This window comes from Terrapene carolina, unplaced genomic scaffold (assembly GCF_002925995.2).
Source record: "Terrapene carolina triunguis isolate 2854851 unplaced genomic scaffold, T_m_triunguis-2.0 Scaffold96, whole genome shotgun sequence".
Taxonomy (NCBI): domain Eukaryota; kingdom Metazoa; phylum Chordata; order Testudines; family Emydidae; genus Terrapene; species Terrapene triunguis.
In genome coordinates, this window is record NW_020664447.1 from 71,343,597 (window position 1) to 71,357,109 (window position 13,513).

A 13,513-nucleotide genomic window follows, 5' to 3' on the forward strand; every position below is an offset into this window, starting at 1 on the left:
TTGTTACAGATGGATAATAACCCTTTCAAGGTATCTTGAAAACACCTGCCACTCTTTGGCCTTTCACCATGGTTCTCTGACCAAACCTGTTTTCTGACGGTCAATCTACAGGAAATGCTCCTTTCTCAAGATGCAGAACTAAATCTATTTGTTACTACATTGCTACCTCGATTTAATGCGACACGATATAACATGAATTCGGATATAATGTGGTAAAGCAGTGCTCCTGGGGGGCGGGGCTGCGCACTCCGGTGGATCAAAGCAAGTTCAATATAACGCGGTTTCACCTATAACGCGGTAAGAGTTTTTGGCTCCCGAGGACAGCGTTATATCGAGGTAGAGGTGTATATGTCACAGTTGGAAAGGGAACTTGGATGCTTGAGAAAAATAATGTACATCACCCTGAAACATTACCCAAAATACCAGCCTTATGTGGTGCGTTAAGTAACCTTTATAAAAGAGATGAATTGGAAAGGGCTCAGAGGAGAGCAATACTTTGCAAGAGCTCTGCTCTCTCTTCTGTCTCCTTCAGCTATGTTGTAAGGGTGCTCTCTCACTTCCACACAACTGGGGTGGCTCTGCCTTTTCCCTCTCTCTTCCTGCTGGGGGCTTTGGCCTTCCTGGTTGTCTCTTCTCTCTTTCCCCAATTCCGCTCTTTCTAGTAACTGTAGTCAGGAGGCAGGGAAATGGCAGACATGGAGATCTGATCACCAGGGTATCTGCAGGAGGGGAACAGGAGGATATGGGCCATACAGGAATGAACTCCTCTTGGCCATTGAGGAGAGAGTGGCCAGGCCAGCATCACTTGCTTCCTCACTACCCCCCACTAATGGGAATGAGCAAAGGGTTCCCCATAGCAGGGAGGACATGGTTCGCATCCACACATTGCGGACAAGTCACTGGTTCTCATTAGGCATTGAGGACTGAAAGAGGAGTAATGGGTTTAAACTACAACATTGAAAATTAAGGATGAATACGCAGAAAAATAAACTATAAGTTGAACAATAAAACAAGTTGCAAGGGGAGGCTGTGAAAATTATCAGCACTGGAAATATTCAAAGCTAACAGACACTCACCTGCTTAGCATGGCTTATGAATATTTAAACAAGTGATGCTGGGGAAGTGACTAGACTATCCCTACAGGCACATTCCAATTCTAAATCTTTGTGTGATTCTCTGGAGGAAAAGTCACCTCTTCTCTTTTTGAACTGTCAGAATTAATAGGAATTCTGAGGCACTTCAACCAAATAAAGTAACATACTAATCACTAGCACATCTTTTGCTCTTGTTCTTTTGTTTTTCTGAAATAATTAATACTTGGCAGCGTTGCTATCTAATTACTTCTGCACAATAAAATGGTCAATGCAAGACAAGGCTAGTTAAGTATACAAAGAAATACAGCAATACTAAAAATAAACATGATTACTTCTTAATGGCAAAGAACTCCAACAATTTGAAAAAGTTATGCTAAACACCTACCAACGAACAAGTTTGTGATGATAGCTAAATGACATGATGTCTCAGAGACCTTTGATATATGGTTACTTTTTACTGTATAACCAACTGTTACTAGAGGTATCGTTAATATAGACTACAGTGTATGAATGACAAATATTTAAGCTAGTATACTGATCTTGGAAATAGAGAAAAACCAATGCTGCATAACCGTAATTTCTAGAGTATACTATATATTCACTTAACCCTTTTCAATATTTGTATCTAGAAACATACAGAAAAAATGGCTAACCTTTCTGTAACTGTTGATCGAGATGTGTTGCTCATGTCCATTCCCATGTAGGTGGGCGTGTGCCATGTGCACAGTCGCCGGAAGGTTTTCGCTCAGTGGTATCCGCTGGGTCGGCTCCAGCCCTCATGGCGCTGTATATAGGGGCCTGCCACCCCTCAGTTCCTTCTTGCTGGCAACTCCAACAGAGCAGTAGGATGACGGGTTTGGGAATGGACATGAGCAATACATCTCAAAGAACAACAGTTACGGAAAAGTTAGCAACCGTTTTTTTTTCTTCAAGTGCTTGATCATGTCCATTCCCATGTAGGTGACACCCAAGCAGATGGAGGAGGTAGGTTTGGAGTTCAACAACAAGCGGACTGTAACACTGCCCTGCTGAATCCAGCATCGTCTCTAGCTTGCTGTGTGATGGTGTAGTGCAGGGGTGGCCAACCTGTGGCTCTGGAGCCACATGCGGCTCTTCAGAAGTTAATATGCGGCTCCTTGTATAGGCGCCGACTCCGGGGCTGGAGCTACAGGCGCCAACTTTCCAATGTGCCAGGGGGTGCTCACTGCTCAACCTCTGGCTCTGCCACAGGCCCTGCCCCCACTCCACCCCTTCCCGCCCCCTTCCCTTAGCCTGCCGTACCCTGGCTCCTCCCCCCCCCCCAGAGCCTCCTGCCTGCCATGAAACAGCTGACCAGGAGGTGCAGGGCGGGAGGCAGGGGCTGCTGGTGGGCGGGAGGTGCTGGGAGCGGGGGGAGGGCGGGGAGCTGATGGGGGCTGCTGACGTATCACTGTGACTCTTTGGCAATATACACTGGTAAATTCTGGCTCCTTCTCAGGCTCAGGCTTCACCTGGACCCACAGGTTCTGTGCCATCCATCTCAACAATTCTTGGTGCGCCCTGTGGTCATCCTGTATGGGTGCCACCAAGATACCTGTAACTGCCTCATCTGGAGAGGAGGAAGAGGATCCCAGAACCAGCACCTTGCTCTTGGCCGTCTGCTCCTGGCCGGTCCTGTGGTGCTGGTCCCTGATGTACGGTACCAGGCTCAGTATTTTGGTCCTGCCCCTGCACCACTAGAGAAGGAGGCAGCAGCGGGGCTCTAGTTTCCAGTGCCACCGAGTAAGACGTCCTTGACTGGGGTCCTTGGGACTGATGGAAAGCACTCCACAGAGTCCCAAAGGGCTATTTACAGGCATCTGCCACTGTGCTGGCCAGCCCGCAGGAGGCAACCCCTGGCTCATGTCCTCCATACAGGACCGACGGTCTGAGTGGTGCCAACTCCTGTGAGAGGTATAGGACTCCGGCTCCGAGGATTCACTCCCCAGAGGACCATGGAGGTGTGGTGCTGGCAAGTGGTGCTGGGATGAAGGCAACCAATGCTGCTGCATCATTGCTGGCTTTCCTTTCAATGGCACCTGGGGCCTCGGTACCGTAGCTGGCTTTGCCTCCGGTGCTGGCTCACATCTAATTGGCAACAGTGGCACTGGGAGGGACATCAGATCCTGTGCCACCTGGAATATGTCTGGCGTAGATGGGAGCGCCAGTCACACACTCCTATGGCTCTCCCTTGGGGGAAGAGTCCAACGGCATTGGACTCGACGGCTCCCTCCCTGGGGCCAGAGTCAACGGTGCCGCAGCAGCAGCCATTGAGCCTTGTGCGGTTCTCACTCTGCCAGAGTCCTTCTGACTGGTGGGCTTTGGGGTAGGGGAGTGTCCCCTGCCTGGTTTTGTGTTGCTTCTTGCGCGGTACTGGCGAACGGGAGTGGTGCCACGTGCTCTCCTGTGCTGACCTCCTTTGTACCGGCAACCTGTGGTGGTGCCGGGAGTCATGTGACACCAGCAAGGAATCTCTCCTCGGCGCTGGAGAGGTTGGGCTGCGATGCCTGTCCCTCACAGAAGCAGGTGTATTCCTCACAGAGGCAGAGGTGCTCAGTGCTGAGTCATGATGATTTGGCTCTGAGGGATGAAGAGCCGCTTCCATCAGGAGGAACTTAAGTCTCTCTGTGATGGGTTGGATCACAGAAACCCCCTTGGGGCTGCCAACTGATGTGCCAAGATTACTTCTGCACCTGCTTTCCCTGCCAGCTTGGGACTCCAGCACCCTGTCTTGTTGAGCCAGACACGCCAGTCTGCTCCAACACAGACCCAGGGTCTGAACCACGTGCCCCAAAGCTGCAGACTTAACTGAAAGCAACTTAAGAAGTGTTCCTGTCTAACACTCAGATGCCCAACTCCCATTGGGGTCCAACCCCCAAATAAATCCGTTTTAACCTGTATAAAGCTTATACAGGGTAAACTCATAAATTGTTCGCCCTCTATAACACTGATAGAGAGATATGCACAGCTGTTTGCCCCCCCCAGGTATTAATACATACTCTGGGTTAATTAATAAGTAAAAAGTGATGTTATTAAATACAGAAAGTAGGATTTAAGTGGTTCCAAGTAGTGACAGACAGAACAAAGTGAATTACCAAGCAAAATAAAATAAAACACCCAAGTCTAAGCCTAGTACAGTAATAAAACTGAATACAGATAAAATCTCACCCTCAGAGATGTTTCAATAAGTTTCTTTCACAGTCTGGACGCCTTCCTAGTCTGGGCACAATCCTTTCCCCAGTCCAGCCCTTTTTCCAGCTCAGGTGGTAGCTAGGGGATTTTTCATGATGGCTGCCTTTGTTCTGTTCCACCCACTTATATATCTTTAGCATAAGGCGGGAATCCTTTGTCTCTCTCTGCCTCCCCCCCTTCTAAATGGAAAAGCACCATGTTAAAGATGGATTCCAGTTCAGGTGACATGATCACATGTCACTGTAAGACTTCATTACCCACTTGCCAGCACACACATACACAGGAAGACTTCCAAGTAAAACAGAGGATCTACAGACAATTGTCCTGGTTAATGTGAGCCATCAAGATTCCAAACCACCATTAATGGCCCACACTTTGCATAATTACAATAGGCCCTCAGAGTTATATTTCATATTTCTAGTTTCAGATACAAGAATGATACATTCATACAAATAGGATGAACACACTCAGTAGATTATAAGCTTTGTAATGATACCTTACAAGAGACCTTTTGCATGAAGCATATTCCAGTTACATTATATTCACACTCATTAGCATATTTTCATAAAATCATATAGAGTGCAACGTCATACTCTGGTCCCTTTCTTTTTGGGTCTGGGGCTTGAAACCTCTACAAATCCTGCAACGATCACGCAGTTGGGATTCGCCCAAACACTTGAGGCAAGCTGAGTGGGGATCACTGATAGGCACAGGCTTGTGGCAAGCCTTGAATGGCTTAAACCCCAGAGACCAAGGCATTCCCTGGTGCTGGGCAGGAGAGAACCCTGATAAGTGGGGTCCTACTCTATACTAGCAACTAGTAACTTCTGCAAACACTTACTAACATTTTTAGAACTATTTACAGGAAAATATACAAGTCCACCGGGGAGAGTACTTGCAGAGCAAGAAAGAGCAGTTCCAGCGACCGTCACAGGTGGAAAGAAGGAATTGAGGGGGTGGCAGGCCCCTATATACAACGCCATGAGGGTGTGACTCCAGGGGGCACCGGAGCTGATGGATACCACTGAGGGAAAAGCCTTCTGGCGACTGTGCACGCAGTGCACGCACATCTACATGGGAATGGACATGAGCAACCGCCCAAAGAACTTTTCAAACTGAATATTTTTAAAAGAATGTTTAGAACACTGTTTTCACATAAACCATTATGCTATGCACTATAACCTTCCACTGCCATCAGTGATACTCTCTGACTTAGAGTTTGGTGCGAAGCTTCAGGCCACTCTTGGGCACAAACTCCATTCCAGATCATTCACCAGTTAGGAAAATGCTACCACACATCCCAACAGGCAAACCAAGAAATGGAGACACCAGAAGCCCACTATCACTTTTACACTGGATGGGTGTCACAAAAGCAAAATGATACTGGTTTACTTCAGTGACATTGTGGTCAAGTTAAGTTTTTATACAATGCTAATGTTTTTTCTTCCAGCTGCAGTTGTAATATCTGATATTCCTGTAAATGCCTGCTCCTCTCCAGGGGAAATATGCCATCTATGTTCCATGCTATTTAGCTTCTCAAGAAGCTTCAGACACCATAACGCCTACAAAGGTGACAGTGGTACCACTCCATTAGTCTGCAAAGTTCTGATCCACCATGTAGCAATCCTACTATAAAACTGCTGCCCTATCTTACGTATGAATCAAGTGTTTGTATTTAAGTGTTTCCATTCCTCTGCTTGCCTCAATATCAGGATCCAAATCTTCCCCTTTTTAAAAAAACAAAAGTTCAGGTGGTAGCTAGGGGATTTTTAAGTATAAAAAGTTCATAACAACCAACTAGCCAGCACCCGCAAGCACTTCACACTGTCAGCCCAGAGGCCTAGTTCAAGTTTTGGACCCAATCTATTGCTTGCTTTGCCACAGGACTCCATCTACCTCCATTCAAACTTTTTGAAAGGAGCATAAACAAATGTGCAACTTTTTTACTTTACTGAAATACTAAATACCATGTTTACAGCACTACTTTGAACAGGTGCCTTTCAGATCCAGCCCACAATGATTATGGTGTGTCGGCAGTAGCTTTAATAAATACTGTCCTGCCTCCCTTTGTAACAGAAGCATTTGCATATATTAGAAGTATCTGAATTTTTGCACATGGAAAACAGCAGAAACCTATCCACCCCCCTTTTTAAAAAAAAAAGCAGTCTTCCCTTTTTTTAACCTACACATCCAACGAATATATTTTGGAAGATCAACTTTAATTATTGTGCCCCTTTATACAGAGTGATAGAAGCAACACACATTAAAACTATATTTCTATGGTTAAGTTCAGCAAACTATGATATGCATTATTTTTATTATTAGGACCCCAAGACTATTAAACATTCTTATGATGATTGACGTTTAGTTAAAAAGTTCCACAGAAACCCTTAATTCTCAAGGACAAATTTGCCAAATGAGAAATTTTAGAAAACCATGACTTAATACAGTCTAAACTGTAGTTAGAAAATGCAACAACCCTGTGACAAGGTTATTAAATTAAAAACTAAATGCCATCCTTATTGACCACTGTTTAATGTATAAAACATATAATGCTCTTTCTTGAAATGCCACAAAATGCCACACTTTGAATAAGTGTTCTTAAAAGCTCCAATTTCAGTTGACAAATGATAATAGAGTCTGACCTGCTGAATGAAATAAATACAGATTCCTGGCTGCTTCATAGGTTAGTGAATAGGAAAAAAAAGTTGTTTTTGTTTTCCAGTACCTGCATGAAGCCAGATCTGAGCCAGAGTCATCCAAGGATGCAGAGGACCTTGCTTAGGAGCACTGCTCTGCAAAGATGAAGCAACCTCAGACAGTGCCTGCTCCACTCTGGAGGCTGCTATTGACGTTGCATGGACTGAACCTGTAGAAGTAATAAAAAAATTACATCAGTGTGGAGAGATGGGAGGGAAAGGAAGGAAGACAAAAATGTTCACAAAGGCTGGGTTAAATACTACATCTTAACCCTTTCCATAACACAGGCTTCATCAAAAAAGCTAACTTGGGTCTTAACTTTTGGATGTTTGCTGTCAGTCTTTTTCTGATGTAAAATGCACAAATGCGAGTGAATCTACACTAAAATCATATTATGATTTTACTAACAGCAATGTTTGATGCCAATTTGAGTAGCCACTGTGAACACTGAAGATTTAACTGAGCATTTCATTTAGGAGTATAAATGATTCAAAGAAGGTTTGTGATGGCACTATATGCTGTAACCTTTATGCTGCTGCATGCACTTTGATGTTAGTAATTGCAATGTCTTTTCATAGAGTGCAATTAGATGACTATTTAAAGGCTAATAATAGATTGCAAAAAAGAAACACAGAACTAAAATATATAAGCTGAGCACAATGTGCCCCTGCATGGATACACGATTAAATTGCATGGGATTTAAACTTTAGCTAATCAACAATGTTGAAGAAAATGTTTAGCAGTCAAATAATTCCTTGCAGGAAGAATATCTTGAAATGCGGAATGGAATGCATTAGTCTCTCAAAATAAAGCTTTTCTGAGGGATAGGACAGTTACCTGTTCCGTAACTGGCATTCTTCGAGATGTGTTGCTCAGGTGTATTCCACAGTAGGTGTGCGTGCTCGCCACGTGCACCGGTGCCGGAAGTTTTTCCCTTAGCAGTACCCGTAGTGGGGGGGCCCCGCTGCGACCCCTGGAGTGGCGCCTCTATATCGTGCTATAAAGGGGGCTGCGCGCTCCCCCCACTCTCAGTTCCTTCTTGCCAGACAACTCTGACAGAGGGGAAGGAGGGCGGGATGTGGAATACACCTGAGCAATATATCTCAAAGAACGTCAGTTACCGAACAGGTAACTGTCCTTTCTTCTTCGATTGCTCCTGTGTATTCCACAGTAGGTGACTCCAAGCTATACCTGATGGAGGTGGGTAGGAGTTTAAGGGTTACGCGGGCGGAGTACCGCCCTACCAAATCCCGCCGCGTTTGGGAGACGATCACATAGCGCGATGAAAAGGTGTGGACAGAGGACCATGTAGCAGCCCTACAGATGTCCTGAATAGGGACATGAGCCATGTAGGCAGCCAACGAGGCCTGAGCTCTCGTCGAATGAGCCTTCACTATAAGAGGCAGGGAAACCCCTGCCAGGTCGTAACATGTGCGTATGCACGAGGTGATCCAGCAGGAGATCCGCTGGGTGGAAACCGGCTGCCCCATCATGCGCTCGGCCAACGCAATGAAAAGCTGAGGGGATTTCCGGAATGGCCTGGTCCGGTTTAGGTAAAAAGCGAGTGCTCTATGCAGGTCTAGCATGTGCAGGCGTTGTTCCTCATTGGAGGAATGGGGCTTAGGACAGAGGACTGGGAGGAAAATGTCCTGATCAATGTGAAAAGTTGAGGCTACCTTTGGCAGAAAAGCCGGGTGCAGACGGAGCTGGACCGTATCCCTATGGAAGACCGTATATGGGGGTTCAGAGGTCAGGGCCCTAAGCTCCGAGACCCGGCGGGCTGAGGTGATAGCCACCAGGAATGCCACTTTCCATGATAAGTGGGACCAGGAACACGTGGACAAGGGCTCAAAGGGGGGGCCCGTGAGGCGGGAGAGCATTAGGTTCAGGTCCCAGAGCGCGACCGGGGGTCTGGCGTAAGGGAATGCCCGATCCAGCCCTTTTAAAAACCGGGATGTCATGTGGCACCAGCCCTTGGGTCCTAAGGGACAGGAGGTAATCGAGGATGAGCTGGAGATATGCGGAGGAGGGGGAGGAGCCCCTCTCCCTCACCCACGTGGAGAACCGATACCATTTGGCCAGGTAGGTTCGTCGTGTGGATGGTTTCCTGCTCTCAAGCAGAACCTGTCTAACATCCTCAGAACACCTCCCCTCCTCCTTGTTTAACCATGGAGCAGCCACGCTGTCAAGTGAAGTGCGACCAGATTGGGGTGGAGACATCCTCCCTCCTGGGAGAGGAGGTCCAGTCGAAGCGGGAGTCTGCGCGGGGGGGCCACTAGAAGTTGCAGGAGGGTCCCGTACCAATGACGACGGGCCCAATCCGGGGCTATCAGGATAATCCGCACTCTGTCTGCCTTCACCTTCTGTAGGACCTTGCCTATCAGGGGGAAGGGCGGGAAGGTGTAGAACAGGCGGCCCGACCATGGAATTAGGAACGCGTCCGATATTGCCCTTTCGCCCTCTCCTGCCCTGGAGCAGAACCGAGGGCAGAGGCGATTCTGGACGGTGGCGAAAAGATCTACCTGGGGAGTGCCCCACTCCAGGAAGAGCCTCTTGGCCACCTCCCTGTGTAGAGACCACTCGTGCTGTTGGGAGAAAACCCTGCTTAAGCGATCCGCGAGCGTATTGCGCTTGCCGGGCAGGTGAAAAGCCCTCCAAAGGATATTGTGGGCTATACAGAACTCCCACAGGTGCTGGGCTTCCTGGCGCAAGGCCACGGAACGCATGCCCCCTTGTCTGTTGATATAATACATTGCGGTCGTATTGTCTGTGAGGACTCTGACCACTTTTCCCCCTAGGTGTCAGCTGAAAGCCACGCACGCCAGGTGTACCACCCTGAGCGCCTTGACATTTATGTGCAGGGACAATTCCGGGGGCGACCATCTGCCCTGGGTTTTGAAGCTCCCCACATGGGCTCCCCAGCCTAGGTCCGAGGCATCCGACACCAGATCTTGTGAGGGAGGGGTCTCCCTGAAGGGGATACCATGAAGCATGTTGCTCGGGAGGGACCACCATTGCAGGTTGGCCACTACATTGGGTGGCAACGTGACAACCTTGTCCGGGCCGTCCCTGGCCTGGGAGTACTGGGAGGCCAGCCAGAGTTGGAGGGGCCTCATCCTGAGCCTGGCGTGTCGCACCACGGAGGTGCATGCTGCCATATGGCCTAGGATTTGAAGGCACACCCATGCTGTCATCACAGGGAAGGCCGTGACCGAGGCGATGAGACCTTTGAGTGTTTCGAACCTGTCCCGGGGGAGGGAGGCCATGGCCTCCACCAAGTCTAACGGCGCCCCTATAAAGTGTATGCGCTGAACCGGGACTAACGTGGACTTGTCCTCGTTTACTACTAGGCCTAGACTCGTGCAGGTATCAAGCAGGAATTTCATCTGCACCTGCACCTGGGACCGAGACCTGCCCTTGAGCAGCCAATCGTCCAGGTAGGGGAAGATCTGCAACCCGTTCCTCCTGAGGTGGGCTGCCACTACCGCCATGCATTTGGTAAAAACCCTGGGGGCCGTGGAAAGGCCAAAGGGAAGGACCGTAAACTGATAGTGGTCTCTCCCTACCAGGAAGCAGAGGAAGCGCCTGTGGCCCTCGAAAATATGGATATGGAAGTACGCATCCTGGAGGTCCAAGGCTGCGAACCAATCCCCCGGGTCTAGGGACGGAACAATAGAGGCCAGGGACACCATATGGAATTTGCAGCGGACCAGAAACTGGTTGGATTCGGCAGGTTGAGGATGGGCCTGAGCCCGCCTTTCGCCTTCGGGATCAGGAAATACTGGGAGTAAAACCCCTTGCCCTGGAATTCGTGAGGTACCCTCTCCACCGCGCCCAGGGTGAGGAGGCGCGTCACTTCCTGATTTAGAAGGAGGGCGTGCTCTGGGTCTCCGGGGACATTGCGGGACGGAGGATGGTGGGGTAGGGGTGAATCGAACTGCAGCATGTACCCCTGGGAGATGGTACTGAGGACCCACCGGTTCAACGTTATATGGGACCATTGCACTCGGAAGGCAGATAAACGGTTGCCAAAAAACGACTTTATTAACTGGGGGGTTTCCCTGGCAACAGGACCGGTGGCCCCCTGCAAAGAGTCAAAAACCCCTCTTCCCCTGCCTCTTGCCCTTCGAAGGGCTGGGGCGTGGGGCCGAACGGGACTGGTGCTGTGACCTGTGCCTGTGGTCCTTAGCCCTCTTAGGCGGGGGCTCATATCTGCCACTTACAGGGGGAGCCGAGGGCTGCGGCCTGGGTTTGTCCTTGGCTGGCGGGACATACAGGCCGAGAGTCTGCAGGGTGGTGCAGGAGTCCTTCATCCTGTGCAGATGAGTGTCCGTTAGGTCTGCAAACAGGGCCTTTCCATCAAAGGGCAGGTCCTGCATGAGGGACTGGGATTCCACGGACAGCCCCGACAGCGAGAGCCACGACGCCCGTCGCATGGAGATAGCCGAGGCCATCGAACAAGCCGCTGTGTCGGCTGCGTCCAACGCCGCTTGGAGCGCCGCTTTCGCCGCTGCCGCACCTTCGTCGACTACAGCCTTGAATTCCTTCCTGTCCTTTTCTTGGAGGGAAACTTGAATTTCAGCAGAGACCCCCACAAGTTAAAATCATACCTGCTCAGGAGTGCTTGATGGTTTGCCACCCTGAGCTGGAAACTCGCAGAAGAATAAACTTTTTTCCCAAAAGCGTCTAGTCTCCTGGCGTCTTTATCCTTGGGGGTGGGTGCGGGCTGGCCGTGTCTTTCTCGGTGGTTGACGGACTCCACAACCAGTGAGTTCGGGGCAGGATGAGTGTACAAGTACTCATGTTCCTTCGTTGGCACGAAGTACTTCTGCTCTGCCTTCTTAGAAATGGGCGGCAGAGAGGCAGGGGTTTGCCAGAGCCCGACAGAAATATTGGCTACCCCTTGGTGGAGCGGTAGGGCCACACGGCCCGGTGCCGAGGAGGACAGGACATTAAACAAAGTGTCCGATGGCTCCTCCATCTCCTCAGCCTGGAGCTGGAGATTTGTGGCTACGCGTCGGAGAAGCTCCTGATGAGCCTTAAAATCCTCCTGAGAAGGAGGGTGCGGTGCCGCTATGGACTTGTCCGGTGCCGCCGAGACGACCGGTACCGCCCCTAGGGCATCGGGCGGTACCGTCGGGTTGCACTCCACGTCTCGGTCCGAGTGCGGTGCCAGTGGTTTGGTACACGAGGACTGCTCTCGGTGCTGAGACGGGGACACCCAGTGGACCTGGGACGCCCCAGCCACTGAACGGGGCCTCGCTGGTGCGGGCGCTTGGGGCCACAGTGCTCACTGGCACCATTGTCCTTGCCAGGGCACCCCTTGCCATTGAGCCGTCTGAGGTCCTAGTAGAGCTGCTTGCTCTTGAGGGACGATGCGGCCCGGGGAGGGATGGCTGGGGCCCGAGGCCGAAGTTACCGAGGAGCGCACGGTGCCATACGAGCTGCTGGACTGGTCCCGGCCATGTTGGCTCCGATCGTGGGATTTGGACCTCGACGACGAGATGTACATATCGGGAGGAACTATGTCTGGAATCCCTTCGGCAACCGTGGCTACGACGCCTCGGTGCCGGTCGGGATGCACTCCAAGTATGGTGCGCGCCGTGGTATGAGCGGTGGTGCCGATGGCATAGAGACCTGCTATCACTCCAAGTGGAAGAGGAGCATCGACGCTTTCTGTCCTGGTGCCTGCGACCCCTCTGGGCAGAGGAAGACTCCGGAGACTCGCTCTCAGGTGACCCAGTCAACGGAGTGGAGATCTGTCGTGGGCTATGGGAAGGCCCTGCAGATCGATCCGGGACCTCAACCTCCGACGTGGCAGGGGAGGGTTGGTGAGCACCCAGCGGCGGCTTCCCTCAGGACCGGGGGCCCAACTCAGGTGGCACGCCCGGCACCGGCAGGAAGAGGATATCATGCGCTGCCTGAGCTGCCTCTGGCGTCGACGCGCGGACGGGGCCGGACTACTCCGCTCAACTCGAGTCGGAGGTCTGGGCCCCGAGGGGGATTGTGGGCTACCCAACTCGGGTCTGGCCTCACCCCTGTCCTTGTCTCGATGCCGCTGGATCTTGCCTTGTTTCTTAGTGGGGGAGTGGTGCCGACTGGTGGATGGGGCTTCGCTCCGCACCGAGGATGCGGTGCCCGGCGCCGGGTCGGCGCGCTGGTGCCGGGGCCAATGCCGACTCCATAAGCAGGGCCCGGAGTCGGATATCTCGTTCGCGCTTAGTCCAGGGCTTGAACGACTTACAGATTTTGCAGCGCTCACTTATGTGAGCCTCGCCCAGACAGCGAAGACAGAGTGTGGATCGCTTCTGGGCATGGAATTGCGACAGGAGTCGTACGACTTGAAGCCTGGGGTTCGGGGCATGCCCCGAGCCAGGCCACTAACTATAGAAAACTATTTACGGTCGAAGATCGTACTACTAAGGATAAATGCTACAGCAAATGCTAGAGCACAAAGTTCCGACTACCTTCACTGGCGGCAAGAAGGAACTGAGGGTGGGGGGAGCGCG

General features: G+C 50.7%; 1 protein-coding gene across 2 annotated transcripts in view; it reads right to left on the minus strand.

Moving 5' to 3' along the window:
- Window positions 1–13,513, minus strand: part of TTC7B (tetratricopeptide repeat domain 7B) — a 301,343-nt gene that overhangs the window by 77,145 nt on the left and 210,685 nt on the right. For both annotated transcript variants that reach the window (XM_024209700.1, XM_024209699.1), the window contains one exon: window positions 7,033–7,173. In XM_024209700.1, the coding sequence (XP_024065468.1) occupies window positions 7,033–7,173 (141 nt within the window). The remainder of the gene's footprint in view (window positions 1–7,032; window positions 7,174–13,513) is intronic.